Below are 20,333 nucleotides of genomic sequence, written 5' to 3' on the forward strand. Positions count from 1 at the left end.
CAGGCAAGGATGCCTGCAAAGGTGGGTTCCGTTGGCAGCACAGAACGACAACAGCGCTGCACTCCATCTCTACACATATTAAATGCGGGCTCAACCTGAACAAGCCGTGCGATAGAACAGTGATAGTGGCACTCGACTTTCCGATAAGTCGATACTGTCAAGCACTCCACGATATTTGAAGACATTCAGCAGACTAACCTCCGCCCAAATTTGAAACTTTTGATAATTAATAATGTGTGTGGATGCCCGTCATTCTTGGAATTCAGGAACAAAAATCCAAGCCCCGTAGAGTGAAATAGAGACTTCCCCAAAGTGGGGTGATATCTCCGAAACTGTTTAACCTTTACCTCTTCTGTATTCCACCCCCTCCGAATGGCATTGTGATCGTAACGTATGCCGATAATTGTATGAACTTGGTATTAGGTACCTTGATCTAGAAAGAGAGGTCCAACGTTACAAGAGAGAACCCTTAGATCAATAAGCCTATCAAGCAGGTTTAAATAGTATTCACACAGATGAAGTGCGTGCGGGATGGTGCAACCTTTTAAATTCCTATAGGGCAAGGATTGATGAAACCGTGTAAAATATCTGCCTAGCATGCGACACAGCCCTGCCAAACCTATTCAACTAATATCAGTAGCTTTGTGGTTGTAACCCATCAAAGCAGCCACATTCCTTGAACTAGAGATAGACCCAGAGTACGATTAAGCAGAAAACTGAACTTACAAATATCGCACATACCTGGTCTATGGTAAGAAAAAATGTCACTAAATTGTATTGAAATCACGCTGGTATCATATAGTCGACCCCGCTCAACTTCATCCTTTCATTACAGGTTAAATTTCCCAAAATCCTAACTTCTCCACATCTTTCTTACTCTCTCTCTCTCTCTCTATTTCTCTCTGTTCTATTTCTCTCTGTTCTAGATCCAATCAAGAACACAGGAATATCGCAAAAATTTCTTCATTTTTACCCTCAATTCATCAAGCTAAAACTATGGACTATTTGCATTATCATCTTTAAACCTATCCAGGATAAACACAATGGACCAAAGGCCTACAAATGGAGTGGTCAATATATATATTATTAGATGCCTGAGCATATTCAAACCTAAACAAGTGTTGATAAAAAAAATAATTTTAATTACTCGAGAAATTGGTGTAATAATTAAATAGTAACCATTGAATGTAGTTATAATTCCGCTCTCTGTGTAACTAATCACATCCAGTATCCTTTATTTTCATAACTAATTCCAAAACTTTAGACCTTTTTACTTTCCCCGATCCAGTTTTTGGTAAGGCATCAACAAAATACACTCCATCACTTATATGAAACATACAGGCCATGTGGACTCTAACATGATTCTCAACATCCTTCGCTGTCAGGTGTATACCTTGTGGAGTTTTATTACGTACCACAACACAGGCTATTAAATTCGAAGCCACCAAATCTGGTATTCCAACAATACATGTTTCGGCTATACCGGGTAAACGATAAATAACATCCTCTATTAGGGGCGGGAAAATTTGAAAGTTATTCGATTTGAAAACATCATTATCACGGGAGCATACATGGAGAAAGCCATCTTCATCAAAGAAACCAATATCGCCGGTATGAAGCCAACCACCCTTAAGGGTTTTTCGAGTGGCTTGTTCATTTTTATAATAACCTTTCCAGTTATAGGGTGTCCAAATGCAAATTTCTCCATGTTCCATGGGCTCTAGTGGCACTCCTTGTTTATTGAGGATACGTACTTTTTTATTGGCCACCAATTTGCCTTCTGTCCCCTCTAAGCTGTCGGCAAGGTAGTGGAGATTACTGCTCAATATACCCGATAGCTCCGTCATGCCATAGGCAACTGTAAAACCCGGTCTTTCTTTATTGGCCGCTAAAATGCCATTCATTTTTTCCTGTATCGCTAAGGGAATTTTTGAACCTGCCGCAAATAAGGTATCAATGGAAGCCAAGGCCTTTTCGATCCGCTTTGCATCGACATACATGCATAGTTCTGCCATATAACTACCACTTGCAAAGAAGTGTGTTATCTTGTGGCGCTGTACTAAATCAAGGAAATAATCCGGGGAAAAGCTACGAGTGGTAAGAATACGCAAACAGCCGCTGGTAAGCGAGGATAGCATCATAAGTATTCCAGATATCCAATACATGGTACTAAATGTGGACACCACTGAATCTGTTTTGAGATTTAAACTGAAATGGAATGAAAAAGATGAGATAATGCATAGAAATTCAGGGTCAGAAATGTAACTAAAGTTTGTAACCACTTACCAAATATTTTGATTGAGTAATGCTCTATGAGAACACATTACACCCTTGGGAGTTCCAGTTGTACCAGAGGAACACATGATCAAAGCAGTATCATCTCCATTAAGTTCGTGACAAGCATATCTGAAAATGAAGTTAAAGCAAAAGAAGAAAAACTGTGTTAAATGATCAGGGTTGAATACATCCTTTTACGTCTTCCACCATAAGTGAGTTCAGAGAGAAAGAAGAAAATTCCAGGCGAAGTTCAAAGTGTCCAGCAACTGGCATTCATTTTGAATCATAAAGGCTCTGATGGTTACAACAAACTTTCCTGTTGCACCAGTATATCGTGTGTGCCGACGTGGTGGGTCTAAGCGTCAGGTTGACATATAGGCGTTGCGTTTTGGCTCCACGTCGACTGCCTCGGGGTGGGCGGGAAATGTAGGGATTTTGCAGGGGTCTTTTTTTTTCGAGCTCGGAGACACGTTCACCTCCCCGCTTGTGTGGGAGTTGGGTGAGCCTCCGGACTCGAAGCATAATGAAGCTGTGGATAGTATCTGTCGAATTAGAAGTAGAAAATCGCCAGGTATCGACGGTATGGCCGGCAGGAAGTATTAAGCCATCTGGAAGGTCATGCCTGAGTATATTAAGTCCATTCTCGGTGGTTGCATAAGTCATGGGTACTCCCCCGTGCGTTGAAAGAGGCTCGCGTCGTGGTTCTCCCGGTACTTGTAAAAGTGCTGGAGAGGATTATGATGGCAAGGCTTTGGGAGTCCGCTTCGTGAGTCCTTCACAGCATCAGTGGATGCATGTGCAGGACAGTCTGACCCTCTCAGTCTGACCCTGCCAAATATGTCTTAGGCGTATTTGCGGACTTTAAGGGTGCATTTCACTTTCTTTCGTGGGATAGCATGCTCGCATGATCGGAGGTGAGTCTCGTGTCGAACTGGAACGTCGTGCTGAGGTGGCCATGGGCATCGTGGGGGTCTGGACTGACCGAGTGGGTGTTGAGGTGTCTAGGGAGAAGACTGAGATAATACTGCTGAAAGGCAGATTAGCGCACAGTCGACCTCCCCACGTTCGATTTGGTGACCACGGCATACGATAAGTCAAGCAAGTCAGGTACCTTGGAATAACTATGGCCGAGATGATGAACTTCCTACCGCACTTTGATCGTTTGAAGGACAAGTTGACTGCTGTTGCTGGTATGGTCAGAAGGGTCTTGGGGACCGACTGGAGTTTGAGCAGGCGTTTCGTGCGCACCATATATTGTGGACATTTTGTTGCATGTGCAATATATGGTGCACCTGTATGTTGTGCCGCAACAGAGTCTGCTGTTGGACGTAGGAAGCTCTTGTCGTGTCAACGTGCAGTCATGTTAGCATGTCTGCCAGTGTGTCGCACTGTGTCTTCGGACGTAATGCAGGTGCTACTTGGCGCCCTGCCCTTTGACCTGGAAGCGAGATGTAGGACTGTTCTGTATAAGCTGAAGCTTGGCTTGCAACTGTCTGAGGATGATTTGCACGGGCCTTCTGATTTGGTGGATGGGGATATTAGGCGGCGCAGTGCAATCCTTCGGGAGCGTGCTGCTGATAGGTGGCGGACAAGATGGACGGACAGCGACAAAGGGATTTATTCGTGACGTTACGTTCGTAGTGGACCGTCCAGACTTCAGCTTTAGCGTGAGTCTGGGATTTTTACTGATGGGGCATGGCTCTCTAAATACATTTTTGCACGCAAGAGGCCTGTCCGGGACAGATTTGTGTGGGTGTGGGAATGACTGAAGACTGGCGGCATATACAGACGGAATGCCGGTACTATGATGACATTAGAGAGGGCGGACTGGGATTTCAGTAGGGCACTTGAAGACAGTCGGACCTTTAGTTGTTTTAGTAGTTTTGTACGTCAGGTGTTTTTTAGGAGCAGGACTAAACTTAGTGGAGATAATTCCTCCACATAGTAGGAGGAGAGTTGGAGGAGTTGGTGTTGTTGCGGCGTCGTGTCCTTGTGTGGATGTCGTGCCAGTCATTCATGAGGGTGGCAGTGCGTGAGGACAGCATGTTAATTGTTTGTGGTCCTGTGTTGTTTGTTTTTCCGCTGGCTGAATTGGTGGAGGTCACCAGTCCGGGGCTGTTTGAAGTCCAACTGGTAGTGGTCATTGGCCATGAAGCCTGGCCGGAGGCTATATTCTGGTACTGTGGGTGACAGGTGCCCCCAGATCCTTGGATCTGGCCTGGCAGTTGGGTTTAGCTCCCTTGTGGGAGCATTGCGGTGGCTGTGGTTAAGACCCAAATCGCGGGGAGAGCTTCGGCTCGAGTGTGGAGTTGCACTTCAACCGAGTGTCTGACCCAAAGAAAGGAAGGAATTTTAGATAGGCTCCGCTCTTAACCAAGGAGGCGATCAAGTCCAAATGCATGTGAGCGAATTGGTACTCGTACTTTTTGTGCGGGTACTTTTGGTAGACGCATTGTATTCACCCGGTGTTATGAGCACTGTGGGGTAGGCCGCATGGCAGGTATGCATAGTTGGCCAGCAACAACCATTGTGTCACCAAATGACATCACGTGGGAAGCCGCCGATTTTCTTGGATCAGACCATCTCCCCATAATTGTCTCACTTGAACGTCACACTTTCATCAATCATGACCTAGTTTCAGAGAGTTCTCTAATCACTATACAGAGCTATGCCAACCCTTCTGATGCTTGTATAGCAGAAAGAACGTCCCAAGACATCATCACTCCTACAGCCGCTGCCTATATAACTGCTGGTCGAATACCTGAGGCGTCCCTACCACAAATAGCGGGGAGTGTCATAGTTGGACGAACATAACCATCGTGTCACCTGATAACCTGCCGTGTCTGTTGAATCAAACTATCTCCATAGACATAATTGTCTCCAAAAGCTTATCACTCGATTTCATTACCTCTGAACGCCACAATTTCATCAATCGTGGGAAAGCTAATTGGCCTAGTTTCAGAGGGTTCAGCTTCTGATAGTTGGGTATCAAAAAGGACATTCCGAAACTTTTTCACTTCTGCAACCGCTCCTTGATCGATAGACAGCGGAATTTTATGCAACCCGTATTTTTGGTTCGATTCATATAAAATTTTGGGACTGGGCATATTTTTGGCTTCTGATTAAATTATAATCGAAAAATATGACATATGCAAACTGCATAAATTTTGCATATGCAAAAAATAACATGTGCAATTTATGCACTCGTAATATGCAATAAATATTTCAATAATAGGGACAGAAATATTTGTATGTACAATTTCTTTGTTTAAAATTCTCTTCAGACAAGTCAATAAAATAGAGAAATTTATAACCACAGCCATAACCTTCAAAATACCGAAAATCGGGAGGTATCGTTATATGGGGGCTATATGAAGGCCTGAACCTAAACCGATAAATTTTAGGTGGAAAGTTTTTTATCCCCAAGGAAGACTTAATACCAAATTTCAGTCATTTCGGCCACAATTTGAAAATACCGAAAATCGAGAGGTATGGTTCTATAGGGGATATATGAAGACGTGGACCTATGTGGACAAATTTCAGGCGTAAAGTTTCACACGCCCAACGAAGACTTAATAAAAATTTTTAGCCATTTCAGTGTGATGTTGAGGCCACAACCATCAAAATATCGGAAATCGGGAGGTACCGTTCTATGAGGGCTATATGCGCTTACTGAGAGCAAGTGAGCTCAAATTTATGCTCACCTGGTCTCAGTAAGTGCACACTGCCGGTCGCTAGAACAAATATTTGCATAATGTGACCTTACCTTTAGACTTTTTCCTGTGGGGATACGTAGGGGATGGATGATACCAAACAACGGTCCTGACCGGTTTTAACATGGCAAAGCCCAGGATTTATCTTGGTCCCTCTTTCATCTAAAGTGGACACTGACCTCCCCGTGGTGTCACCTGGGGAACTGCCTTTAACACCCGTTGAAGGTAGTGAGCTAACATGTGCCCCCATAAGAACGTTAAAAACTTGGGTTTGGGCGTCGGCGTCGTAGAAAAAACAGCATACTATGAAAAAACGAAAGAAAAGAAAAACAACCCCCTCTAAAGTTGACGAACCCCGCAAACGTTTTAAGGACCATGATCTGCGAATCTGCACCTGGAATGTTCGCACTCTCTATAGAGAAGGTGCAGTCTTCGCATTGGCAGACGTACTTGAAAAGTACAAGGCCGATATTACTGTCATACAGGAAATACGATGGATTGGGAAAGGCGTCACAACAACACCTAAAGGTGACGCACTGTATTATAGCTGCCATGACGTAAAGCATGAGTTTGGTTTCGGATTTGTAGTTAGTCGGAGACTAAAACATCTGGTATCCAGATTCACTCCAGTGAATGAAAGACTTGCTGCAATTCGAATAAAGGCTAAATTGTTCAACATCAGCTTTATTTGCGCTCATGCTCCCACTGAAGAAAAGGACGAACAGACGAAAGATATGTTTTACGAGCGCTTAGAAGAAACATATGACCGTTGCCCTGCCCATGACATTAAAATCATTCTAGGCGATTTTAATGCCAAAATTGGAAAGGAGAATATCTTTGGCCCAACAGTCGGGAAATTCAGCCTCCACAACATCTGACAATGGTATGAGGCTGATAGACTTTGCAGCTGCAAAAAACATGGTAGTTAGCAGTACCAGATTTAATCATCTCGATATTCATAAGGGCACCTGGCTGTCTCCAGATCAGAAAACAAGAAACCAAATTGATCATGTTGTGATAGATGGAAGACATTCATCGAGCGTGTTGGATGTACGATCGTTCCGAGGCGCAAACATTGATTCGGACCACTACCTTGTTGCAGCAAAGGTACGCACTCGCTTAAACGTAGTAAACAAAGTACGAACAGACACAACACGAAAGTTAGACATCGGTAAGCTGCAATCACAACAGATAGCCACAGCATATTCCACTCAACTAGCCCAATTGCTTAATCAAAGCACTCCTCATCCCGATAACATATCAGCGCAATGGCAAAGCATTGCCCACTCCATGCAAACAGCCGCAAAATCCATACTTTGATACCAGAGGTCTCCACCAAGGAATCCATGGTATGATCAGGAGTGTCGTGCTGCCACCGAAGAGAAAGATGCGGCATATAGGGCTACTTTACAATCCGTAGCAACGCGTAGCGCACGAGAGAGATACAGGGAGAAAAGGAGAGAGAAGAAACGTATTTTCCGCAGGAAAAAGAGAGAGTTGGAAAAGCGGGAGTGTGAAAAACTCGAGATGTACAGGAGCCAGAATGAAGTCCGAAAATTCTACCAAAGAGTCAAGCATCAAACTGATGGCTTTGGTACAGGCACATCCTCCTTTAGAGACCAGCAAGGTAATTTGGTAACTGATACAGATAGTGTACTCAGGATATGGAAAGAACATTTTTCAAAACTGTTGGTATCCAATAGCAGCGAAGACGACGAAGATACCACAGTCTCAATCCCAGAAGATGGTATTGAATGTATACCGCCCAGCCAAGATGAGATAAAAACAGCAATAAATCGGCTGAAGAATAATAAGGCAGCAGGAGCCGATGGCTTACCAGCCGAGCTGTTCAAAACCGAAGGTGACACGCTGATAAGGTGTATTCATCAGCTAGTTAGCACCATCTGGCAGGAAGAACGAGTACCCGACGATTGGAACCTGAGTATCCTGTGCCCCGTCCACAAGAAGGGAGATAAGACTGTATGCTCTAACTACAGGGGCATAAGTCTACTCCCTATTGCCTACAAGATCGTGTCAGGGATATTGTGCGAACGACTAAAGCCAATGGTCAACGAGATAATTGGACCATACCAATGCGGCTTTAGACCTGGCAAGTCCACCATTGACCAGATATTTACCCTGCGGCAAATCCTGGAGAAGACCCAAGAGATGCAGATCGACACCTACCACCTTTTTGTCGATTATAAACCAGCCTTCGACAGCCCGCTGCGTTCAAAGGTATTCCAAGCCATGTCTGAATTTGGTATCCCCGCAAAGCTCATCCGGCTTTGCAAAATGACTTTAACTGACACGATGTCCTCAGTTAAAAAAGGAAAGAACCTCTCCGAAGAGTTTGGTACCAAAAGAGGTTTCAGACAAGGAGACAGCCTTTCGTGTGATCTCTTTAACATCCTGCTAGAAAAGGTTATACGAGAGGCAAACGTCAAAAGAAGGCCGATCAGTAAAAGAAGTAACTGATACCTTTATGAAGGTCGACGGAGAATCTGCCAAAGTGGGTCTGGCGGTAAACGGTGAAAAGACCAAGTTGATGGTGTCGACGCGCAATGCGTCCATTGAGCTCGGACCGACTGTGGAAGTTGGTTCCTATAATATTGAGGTAGTAAAAGACTTCGTCTACCTCGGCACCACCGTAAACACAACAAACGACATCAGTTGTGAAATAAAAAGAAGAATTGTATTGGCCAACAGATGCTACTTTGGTTTAAGTAAGCAGTTTAAAAACAAAGCCACATCTCGTCAAACAAAAATAACGCTCTACAAAACACTGATACTACCCGTGCTGATGTATGGCTCCGAAGCCTGGGTACTTGCGCAAGCAGACATGGCAGTGCTTGGTGTGTTTGAGATAAAAATTCTTCGAAAGATCTACGGACCAATCTGCGTTGACGGTGAATATAGACGTCGCATGAACCACGAGCTGTACCTGCTGTACAACGACATCAATATTGTTAAACGTATCTAGATGCAGCGATTGCGTTGGCTAGGCCATATCATAAGAATGAGCGATGATGACCCCGCTAAAAAGGTGTATAAACACGGACCGCTTGGCGGTTCACGCAGAATTGGCAGGCCAAGGAATAGATGGCGCAAACAAGTGGATGATGAGATGAAAAGGCGCGGTATTCCAGAAAGCGAAGCAACAAATAGAGAGAATTGGAGATCTTTTCTTAGTTCGGCCTATAGAACCAATGTTCTGTAATGGGCCAGCTAAGTAAGTAGATACATAAAGTCTAAAGTGTATGCGGACATCTCCGCTTCGATTCAGGCCTTGCACTGTGGTTTCGCGCGTGGACTAAAAGTCGAAAAATTTATGGCGACGAATTTGATTGCGATTGAAATAAATATTCTCTAAACACATTAAGTTTTTAAGATCCTGTATTATTTTTTCCAATTAACAGCGGTTAAGCCAAGGAAGTTTAGATTTGTATTTGGTGCCTTAACAACGAAAAATAGATCCGCAAAGCATTAGTACCTTATGAGTGAAATTATAAAAAATTGAAGAGGTAAATGTATAATTTTCAAAATGAAACTTATAGTTGATGGCATGGACAATATTCTTACAAAAAAAAAACACAAATTCCTATTTCGTTTTCTAACTTCCTTATTAATAAATACATACATTGTAAATGCCTTTTTGTGCTATTTTTAATATCATTACTATATCATTTATGTTGAATTTTACTAATGTTGGCCCCGTAGGGACAATTCCATCTATTTTTTTAAATACAGAGGAAAGTCTCTAGTTTACGATAAAAAATCCAGCTATCCCCAACTGCCGTAAGTTATTCCCATTTTACCACGCCTGTAAAGTCGCCAAAATCACGAAAATCGGGAGGTACGTGTATATGGGAGCTATAACTAAAGGTGGACCTATATTGCAAATTTTTTGCATATTGTTGTTCGCTCAGAACTCAAAATGCAAAATTGCAGCCAAATCGGTTGGAAAATCTGGCTAAAAGCGTTAAAATGCCGAATATTGGGAGGTACGTTTATATGGGAGATATACCTAAACTTGGACATATATTGAACATTTTTTGCACGGAGGTATGGTGTTCCCTCAGAACACAAAATGCAAAATTACAGCCAAATCGCTTAGAAATTTTGGCAAAATATAAAAAATCGGGCGGTATCTTTATATGGGGGCTACACCCAAATGTGGACCTACATCCATTAAATTCTTTTCTCTCTTTTGGGCTCGTTATAAAACTATGTTTAAAATTTCGAGGCGTTAGCTCGATTAGAAATATTTTTTTGGCACTCCTTTCGATACACGTGGGACCACTGTGCCTTGGGGCAAAACATTACGCGTGTGTTTCGTCAGTTACCTGTCAAAACGTTCGAATGATTCAGCAAAAATTGACTCAATGGACAAACCGTCTAAGACGGCATAAGCTTAAATAAATAAATGCCAAAGAATGTTCTTTCAAATGATAATGAACATATCTCATTCAATTAGATTTTTTTCTTTAAAAAAGTTGGGATCTCTGGATCACCCTTTACTTACCTAAAATCTGCTTCGATTTGTAATTCATCAACTTTCAGCAGTTCCTTTATGTGGAGCACACCTCGAACACCTTCGCCATCATCATCGTTCATAATGAATATCTTGGCCTCTAAATTCAGCTCCCGATTGATGTCTTTAGCAATTTGATAATTTTCTACATCACAAAAAATAACTTTAGGACGAGTTACCTTGTAGATTAAGGATACGCTTTCTACAATAAGAACAAATACAGAAATATATATTCAATTATTTTTTTTTTTTTTGCAGCTTACCTTTATCAAAACCAGGATACAAAGCGTTTACTGGAGTGCCAGCCAAAAACGAAGCCAACATCAAAGTTGTAACATGAGTCCAATTATTGGCAAATAAACCTATTACGTCACCTTTTCTCAATCCCAAATTCCACAGATGTTTACACAAAATTTTAGAATTTGTCAGTAATTCGCCAGAGGTCATTTTTCCTCCATTTACATCATGGATTTGTATAAATTTGAGTGGTTGCTTTTGTAGGACTTCGAAAATAACTTCACCCAGTGTTATATCGGCATTGTACAGATCCTTACGTCTTGGTCCCGACCACGTCTTTTCTTTGGCATCATAATAAGTGGCTGTTAGAGGATGCATCCGAACAATTGTAGATTAGTTTTAGGTTTGAATGTTAACTTCCCATTTGATATCATTTTCTCGGCTATGTCGCCTTTTATAAAATCATGAAGGGTGCGTGTCGTGTGTCACATTTACTAGTATAAAAATAACCTTTAATCCAACTAATGAACTGAAAATTTGAATTTAAATTGCAACTGTAATTGACTATGAAAAAATATCAGACCGATTCGCTTGCATTTTGTTAATAAAATGGAATTTTGCGGCTGTAAACGTTATTAGTTAATAGAACATCATGATATTGATGATGGGTTGTTTAAAATATAAATAATTTATTAGAAAATGCTGGCAATGACATGTAACATTATCCCCCATACTGCTTTCAGGGGTCAAAATTACCCTAAAGCATTTTATCGTTGCCTTTAACGCAACACAATATTTTTTCCGACATGTAAACTCAAATACAAAGTTGGATTTTTAACTAAAAAGATTAGGAATAATTTATTGGCCGATTTGGACCTACACAAATTACACTGGTCAACACGACTTTTGTTTCAACCGAAGTTGTTGTTGTTTCTAAATGAAATCGGCGAGCTATTTTCAAATCTGGTCACGGATTTTCTCCATCAGCTCTTGTTCTTGAGATATAGCTCAAAATCGGTTTTTACGAGTTTTACCCAGAATTTCGTTATTTTCGGATACAAACAAATATTTTTTTGCGGGTTTTTCGACACTAATATATTAAGAAGATGTTGTACGCTCGATACAAAACGTTCTTCGAAATAATTATGGCGAATATTTATCAAAAAAATATAGAAAACATACGATGAATCTTGTAAAAATTGCATATTTTGAGTACTTTAAGCTGTAATTACGTCATCGGGGGAAGTCATAGAAGCTTCATATGGCATTCCGGATATGCTCAGGGTGTCTACTATATAGTCCTGTATTCAAATATTTAATATAAAGTTCATTGCGCCCACGATTCGCCCATAACCTAAAAATCGTCATGAAAAATTTGATTTTAGTAAATACATTTTTTTGACCACTGAGAACAAAATTATAGCCAATTAATGCCGAACATTTAGATAAAAACTTTAAAATGCCTGAAATCGTGATGTACCTTCATATAAAGGCTATACCAAAACCTGGACTTGTGTCCATACATTTTGGTGGGGAAGTTGCTGTACCATTGGGGACTCCAAATGCTAAGTTACATCCAATTCGGACTTAAAATGAAGATAAAATCCTCATAATACTTGAAATCGGGTGGTATGAAGATAAAATCCTTAAAACACTTGAAATCGGGTGGTACCGCTATATGGGGGCTATATCAAAACCTGGACATATGTCAACAATTTTTGGTGGAGAAGTTTCTGTACCATTGGAGACTCCAAATGCTAAGTTACATCCAATTCGGCCTTAAAATGAAGATAAAATCCTCATAATACTTGAAATCGGGTGGTACCGCTAAAAGGGGGCTATACACAAAACCTGAACCTATGTTCACAATTTTTGGTGGGTAAATGTCTGTATCATTGGAAATGACAAAAATGAAGATAAAATGGCAATGGCAAAAATGAAGATAAAATCCTCAAAATACTTGAAATCGGGTGGTACCGCTATATGGCGGCTGTAGGAAAAAATGGACCCATATTGATTTTGGTTTCATATTCACGTATTGTCATATAAATCTGAAAAGTGTGCAAAGTTTTACTTCGATTGGTCAACTGCAACCGTTTTAAAAATCAGTTACCAGATTTGAAAAGGGGGTTATGTTAGACACCGTAAAAACACTGCAAGAATGGACCAATATTGGTTTTGATTTCATATTCATGTATTGTCATCCAAATCTGAAATGTGTGCAAATTTTAAGTTCGATTGGTCAACTGCAACTGTGTGAAAAATTAGTTGCCAGATTTGAAAAGTAAATTAGATAAAACACTGTAAAACAGGGTAAAAATGAACCAATATTGGTTTTGATTTCATATTCGTGTATTGTCAACCAAATCTGAAAAGTGTGCAAAGTTTTAGTTCGATTGGTCAACTGCGACCGTGTTAAAAATGAGTTACCAGATTTGAACTAAACACACACCAAAGCAAGTTAAATAAAACACTGTAAAAATGTAAAAATTTTTGTTTTATCTCACTTTTCCACATAAATAATTTAAAAAGTTAAAAAATCCTTTAATTCCGCTGTTATTAATTTTTGTTCCAAAAACAGGGCAAATTACCTATGTTATGTTAGTGCTATGTACTTGCCGAAATAATATGGATTGGAAATATGTATATCGCGCCCACCAGTCATTTCAGTTGGTCACCTATAATTTGGAGCTTTTGGACCACTACATCAGGATGCATGGACTTACGCACGAAAAACATGATATCGCTGTAAATAGGACCACATGGAGTAGCTTCTGCATAAATTTCCAATGGATCGTCTAACAGATCCAAAACTGCACTTAAACAAATTTAATTTGGACAAAATATTACGAAAGCTAAATTTTGGATCGAATCGGGTTATCCGTTCAAAAGTCACCGTGCGCACCAACAACCAACGCACTACACATTGTGCATATGGGGTTTTTATAGCTATCGCGCCATTTCCTCAGGAAGTTTGGACCGTCGTTACGGGTCCAGCGAATACTAATAGTTACAACAAAAATTAAAGGGATTCGAGAGGAGTCCTTAAACTTTTCCGACATTTTTTGTGTGGGAGGTACCCGAAGGCTCAACTTCGAACTTAATCTAAGTTTGGAAAAAACATTACGAAGGCCAAATTTTGGACTGAATTGGCTTATCCGATCGAGAGTCATCGTGCGCTCCAACCACTTCACATGGTGCAGCTAATCCTGCTCTGACAAAATTGACTGAATTAACCCTTGAAATCGAAGTAACTAGTCATATCTTAAATAAATTTGTTATGATCGTTCATTATACACACATGTATGTCAAAAACAGTTTGGATCGAGCACATATAATCTTCTGAAAGAATTTATTATGAAAAAACATCCATAAAATATATTTTGTGACCGCAGATAACGAAAATGTGAATAAAAACGGTAGAATATGGTCCTAAATCATATATAAAAAGCTAAAGCTTCGGGAGATGTTAAATATTATAACTACAAATTTCTTTTGTTCAGAGACTCATAATGAAATTTGATTTGGAATATTTCTTCTTTTGACACAATCCCTAAAAAGTGATGTATTTTAGGAGATTTTGACTTAGTATGGAATGAATTTTAATTAAGAGTCTAAAAGCTTAACAAATAATTTCTACCTATAATATCTAATTTTGTAACGTCATTTTCTTAGCAAAGTATTTTTCTTAGATATCTAGTTTGTTCTGAGACTTACAGTGAAATTTTGTGTAGAATATATCTTTTTTTAATAACTTTCGTCTAAAAATAAAATTTCATGTTACTTTCATGCATCAACCCGAAAAAAGAACAAAACTAATTTATTCAAAAAATATTTGGGTGTTTTGTTGGCAAACTTGATGTATACATTTTCTTGATATATATTGCAAATACATATTTCATTTATTCGGCGACTTATATTGAAATTTGATGGAGAATATTTTTGTCTTTGACATCTTCTATCTAGAATGAAGTTTTGTGGGACAAAACTTAATAAACTCATATAAAGTACAACATTAACCCTAAAACGTGATTTTACTCTTGGCAGATTACTGGCGTTTAGGTATGATTTAAAGTTTTGGTGTATTCGGGGATCTATAGAAAAACTTTGACAAATAATTTTGTAGAATATTTTGATCTGATACGATCTCATTTTAAAGGAGTTTTTAAACGTTTGTGAAAAAATGGACCAAAAAGACCCCTTTACACAGTGGAAAAAAATACCGATCTAGCGCGCCAAAAGTGAAAAAATCACATACGCCAATTTAAAAATTATTAGTGCAGTATTGATCTAAGGTGTCCACTGAATCTAACGGAAGTTAAAATTATTTGTTTTCCATCAGTCAGAACGAAATAACGGTTCATTTTTCGTTGAAAATTTATGGACTGGTTTTCATAATATATTTTAGTAGTAAATTGGCGATCGTCTCTTGCAGTCTTGCTACAAAGTAATTTTAAAGCTTTATTATATTAAATATTTCTTGTAGAAAGGTGAATTAAAATATATTGAATATAAGATGTTATTTATTTTAACTTGGATTTTACACTTAAAACATGAAACATCCAATTTTTTTCAACTTAAGTACTTTGTTAAAGCTATAACTAGGGAGTGTCACAGGATGGCGCCTAGATTTTTTATTTTATTTTTAGTACACATAGTTCTTAACAAATTTGCAAAATTTTAGCTGCAACAAACTGCAACAAATTTTTTTATAATCATTTTTATAAAAAATTTTAATTATGCCATTATTTAGTATATTTCGCACCATATCTCCAAAACTGTTACATATTTCGTTGACTTTCTTTTATAAAAAATATCCGCTTTACTGTAATTCATAACTCTTCAGAACATTCCATTCTTGTAAAATGCCTATATCACGCTGTTTTTAGCACATTTTTCAAAGACAATTTGATAAATATATCAACAATGCATTGATATCCCAAATATGAAAATAGACAGCCTGTGAACATTGCTTGAAATATGTTTTGCATAAACTATGATATGAAATACCGCCTAAACAACATGAAATAAATATTTCAGAGTTTCAGAATGTTTTAAAGAATTACTGAGCACATTATTTTTAAAATTTTTGCTAAAGGTTACTTGTTTGAAGTCCCAATAGTTTAGCTGCTACTGACCTTAATTTCAGAAATAAGATAAACTTTCGTATACTTTATCTATTGTATAATAAAAATTGCCATATCTATATATATAAAAAAGGATGATGTTAGTTACTACGCTTATAACTCAAGAACGGCTGAACAGATTTTGACAATTCGCACCAATTCGGAATGGTCTCATGGCAGAAAAGGATAAAACCTAAAAAAATCGCAAAAATCTGCGAAAATTTTGCAAACAAATTTTTGACACATTTCTATGTAGCTTCGTGTTAGGAGTATACCGTGACACTTTTTTTACAGTTTTTGGTGAAATTGTATATGCACCAACTGTCAGGGTCCATTGTACTACTCTGTTTTGTCAATTTCTCAAAGTTGTATAGACATTTTTTATTAACAATCAAATCGATTTTCATTTATTTTTAAGCTCTTTTTAGAAAATTAACAGCGAAAACTTTGTTAAAAAGAGAGAGTTTAGTTTAGAATTTGTAAAGATTAGTAGTGGCTTCGGTCAGATAAAAAGATGAAAACGCTGGAAATGGTTTCCACAGTTTTGAGGAAAAAAAGTACAAAGTCCACAAAATTGGTGGGTTATTTGAAAAATCTAGAGCTCAGAGGTAATTTAAGTGAAATGAGGTTGTGGCATATATGGTAACATGGGGAGGGTGTGCCACGTTTTTGTTCAAAATGTTCCAATATCAACACCGTTAAAGTTTTTTTTAAATATTATTTTTGGAAAAAATATAAGCATATCTTGGCTATAAGTTTTGATATATAAATGTTTATAATTTTGTTTTTAAAATTTAATTTTTGAGAATTTACAAAATTGTCCAAGCCGCCCCGCCCCACCCAATGGGCAACTTTGTCACCGACGTGGATACCTACGACAAGGGACTCTAAATATTCATTTACCATACTTCTTCCTTAAATATCAAAATTTTACAGTAAATTGACGTTTTATCTATTCAAAAATCAAAGTTGGTATGTTGAATTTCGATACAAAAGATATAATATTACGTCAATACGATACGTTTAGCATAATATTTTTATAGTGTGGTATATCTATAAAATAAACAATATAAGTTAATCCCGACAAATTTCTCACATTAACCCACCCCATCCTGGCATAGGCGCTCCACCCCCGACCTGTTTCATAATTTAAATAATTTTGGCATTTATAATAATGTTTTAATACAATTTTTTTGGATTTCTATTCTATAGGAGTTGTCTTTTAACGGTATAAAATGTATTTTGGATATCACCAAAGGCAAACCAGACTGGATGGACTGGGTGAAATAACACGATGTGCAAAGTTTGGACCAATCAGAAACTCCCTGCGAGAGTTATCTTCAGGATTTGGCACTTTAGATGATGCCTTCAGGGTTTCTTGGAGTTTTTAGGTCAGTATCTCAGGAAGTATGGACTGCTGAAAAAAATTTCAAAACTATCTGAGAGAAGCTCCTAAACTTCATTTATGGTGTGTTGTAGGTACACGAAGGAGAAGATTGATATGGTCTATATTCAAACCCGATCTATATCCGGAAGGAGTAATACGATTTACAAAGTTTGGACCAAATCGATTGCGTCCTTTTGTGGGGGAGGTACCCGAAGGAATGGACAAATATGGGTCAACTAAGTTTGGGCAAGGTTTTTCGAAGGTCAAAATTCGGTTCGGTTGATCCGTTCGAGAGTTATCGTGCACACCAGCCAGGAGGTACTGATAAGAAGAAAACCATCAATTATGAAACGAATGGGGGCGTTACGATACTACTTTGTTTCAAATGTGCGTCGCAAAATATGTTATTTACTTAATAAATATATCTTAGTCCCGATTTACAGTTCCCCAATTGTCAGTTTATGGGACAGAGATTCGAGAAAAATAGAAACACTTTGCCTCTCAGTTGCCTCTTACTTCGACAAACTGACAATTATAGAAAGTACAATTGTCTAATGGGCATCTGCGTCAAAGATCGTTCTAAATAGTTCAACACAAAGAAATATTTGCAATTGAACTCGACAACAAAGCCATCGACTTCAGTAATAATTCTAACACACCGCGAGACGAAGTTCGCCGGGTCCCCTAGTATATTAATAAATAAATTGAAATGATCCTTTTTGAACTAAAATTATCAAAATCATGGATAAACATACTATAAAATATTGATTTTTATTTTTGGCGCGCTAAATCGGTACTTTTTCCACTGTGGTGACTCGCATGAGGGTTAATTTTTTCATGAAAAGATACCCCGCATTGTTGTCAGTAATATTGCCAAAGACACTTTATACCTTAAATGCAAGGATTCCAGGGAATTTGATGTCGAATATTTCAAAACCTGTAGAAATGGGAGGAACTTGCCATGCCTATTTAGGTTACTTCTCGACGTAAACTTTCAAAACGCCGATACACGTGTCTTCTTTTTTTCGGTCATCTTTCATAATCTGGCCGAATTATCTTGTAATTATTTTTTGTGTTGTACAGTGTAATTAGTAATTATACCAGTATAAGCCTATGACCTAAGTAGTCATGGCTTCACTTCCTTTATGATAATAATTTAGTTATAAGTAAAAAATATGAAATAAATAAATTAATAAATAAAAAGACCTCTCTGGAAACTCTTTGCTTTTTTGCAACAAGTGTTCTCGGGACCCCTATTACTACAGTACAAGTTTTTCAAGAGGCAAGTACATACTTCCAGAGAAAATGGCCCGAAAGCTGTAAAGAACACCTAGTCCTTTGCCGAATAATGAAAACGGAATATTCCTAGAAGTGTGCATCCGTTAAAAGCACTTCCCAAAAAACAATTTCTATGACGTTTTCTTCTGGTTTTATTCAAAGAGTAATCGACAGAGAAATCCCTGAAGATGAAGTTCAATGTAATTTCGAAATATTGGAAATACATAATATGCAATAAATAAAATGTAAATCTGTAGATCTGCTTCAAATAATCCCAACGGACGACACTGCTGGAAGAGAACCCAGCAAAAAGTTTGCCTCCAAAGAGGCAGTTAAATGATATGTACAAGTGATCTGGAAGTGCATCAAATTATGCATTTTCACTCATGATTTTTACAAGAGCGTGACTACTGAAAGAGGCACTCCATTGTACTGCATTTTAACTGACCCTTTGGCACTGCATTTTAACTGACCCTCTGGCACTGCATTTTAACTGACCCCCTGGCACTGCATTTTAACTGACCCTTTGGCACTGCATTTTAACTGACCCTTTGGCATAGCATTTTAACTAACCTATTGGGGTAGAATAGGAGGCAGTCCAAAGCACGTGTTTTGATACAAGCATTCTGCGGAAATTGTGCAAGCCATTACAAAATATTCCAGAACAAAAAATGCATTTATTATTTGTGGAAAACAAAATATTAAGAACTTTATTACATTAACACAAATTATGAAAATTCTCCATTGAATTCAATCGCAAACATGCGTGTTTCCTCCGCTCTCCATTTAATCCAAGCTGAACTGTTTTTATTTCATCTGCTAAATGGGTTGTCTTCCCATCACCAGTTAAGTTTTCGACATGTACTCCAACAGCACTCTATTCGGTAATTTCCTTCTCGTGAGTTACCGGAAAAATTTTCACAAATTAAATATTATTTAGTTTGTATTAACAAATGTTTGGAAATGTTAACACGCTTATCTCGTTTTGTAAAATGTATACCGCTGCCTGTAGAGATTTACAAACTGATAGGGATCTCTAACAACTGCTAATAAAATGTAGCGAACGGAGTGCCTTTTTCACGACTCCGTTTGGACTGCATCCGGATGCTGTTAAATTGTGAGGAATTGGAGTGCCTTTTTCACGACTCCGCTGAACTGCATCCGGATGTTGTTAAAATGTGACACTTGGATGTGATTCTTTGGATTGCATCCAAATGCAGTTAAAATGTGAGGACTGGAGTGCCTTTTTCACGACTCCGTTTGAACTGCATCAAAACATGCCGTGAGGGAACTAGTCCACATTGCACTACTTCCAATTTATTTTGCTGGGAAATTATATCATAAAATTGGTTGATATGGCAAGCATAAAAATAATTTGTAATTGTCATGATGTTCAAAATAGTTCATTACAAAAACGTGTTATAGAAAATATACAGCAATTTGAAACCACAAAGATAAAGCAACGATTTTATCTTTTCTTGTTGAAACAAAATTCCAAAGCTCATAATCAGCATTGGAGTCCCCTAGCGCCAGACGGTTATTGCCCTCTAAAATTTGCAAATATCGGGTTTATAACGCAGGCATAACTATTTACCGGCGGTCCCACACTCTACTGTTACCCCCATGTATGGGTCACTACGGTCAAACTCAAGCGAGAAAGATCTCTACTGAACAATCTTGTATATAAAGAAGGCAAGTCCATCACCACTTCTTCTTGTACGATCCTGTTGCAAAACGTTGTACCCATCGTGGATACAGGTGTTGTCAATACAGTATATTGA

The 20,333-nt window shown here is 38.6% G+C and overlaps 1 protein-coding gene across 1 annotated transcript; it reads right to left on the reverse strand.

Annotated features, from left to right (window-relative positions):
• Positions 1-1,063: 1,063 nt before the first annotated feature.
• LOC141406651 (uncharacterized) lies at positions 1,064-11,408 on the reverse strand. The gene is made up of 4 exons (XM_073992517.1): positions 10,788-11,408; positions 10,516-10,726; positions 2,287-2,406; positions 1,064-2,208 (listed from the first exon to the last, which is right to left on the reverse strand). Exons 1-4 carry the CDS (start codon positions 11,137-11,139, stop codon positions 1,215-1,217), a joined length of 1,677 nt encoding a protein of 558 aa, XP_073848618.1. The 5' UTR covers positions 11,140-11,408; the 3' UTR covers positions 1,064-1,214.
• Between the last annotated feature and the right edge of the window lie 8,925 nt (positions 11,409-20,333).

This window comes from Musca autumnalis, unplaced genomic scaffold (assembly GCF_047663935.1).
Source record: "Musca autumnalis isolate F117 unplaced genomic scaffold, ASM4766393v1 scaffold_5, whole genome shotgun sequence".
Taxonomy (NCBI): Eukaryota; Metazoa; Arthropoda; class Insecta; order Diptera; family Muscidae; genus Musca; species Musca autumnalis.

Excerpts from the sequence above, each read along its gene's own strand:
- LOC141406651 (XM_073992517.1), bottom strand. The coding sequence starts at position 11,139 with ATGCATCCTCTAACAGCCACTTATTATGATGCCAAAGAAAAGACGTGG. Across the intron at positions 2,407-10,515 it reads CAAATCGAAGCAGATTTTAG|ATATGCTTGTCACGAACTTA; the intron begins GTAAGTAAAGGG and ends CTTCATTTTCAG. Across the intron at positions 2,209-2,286 it reads TTACTCAATCAAAATATTTG|TTTAAATCTCAAAACAGATT; the intron begins GTAAGTGGTTAC and ends ATTCCATTTCAG.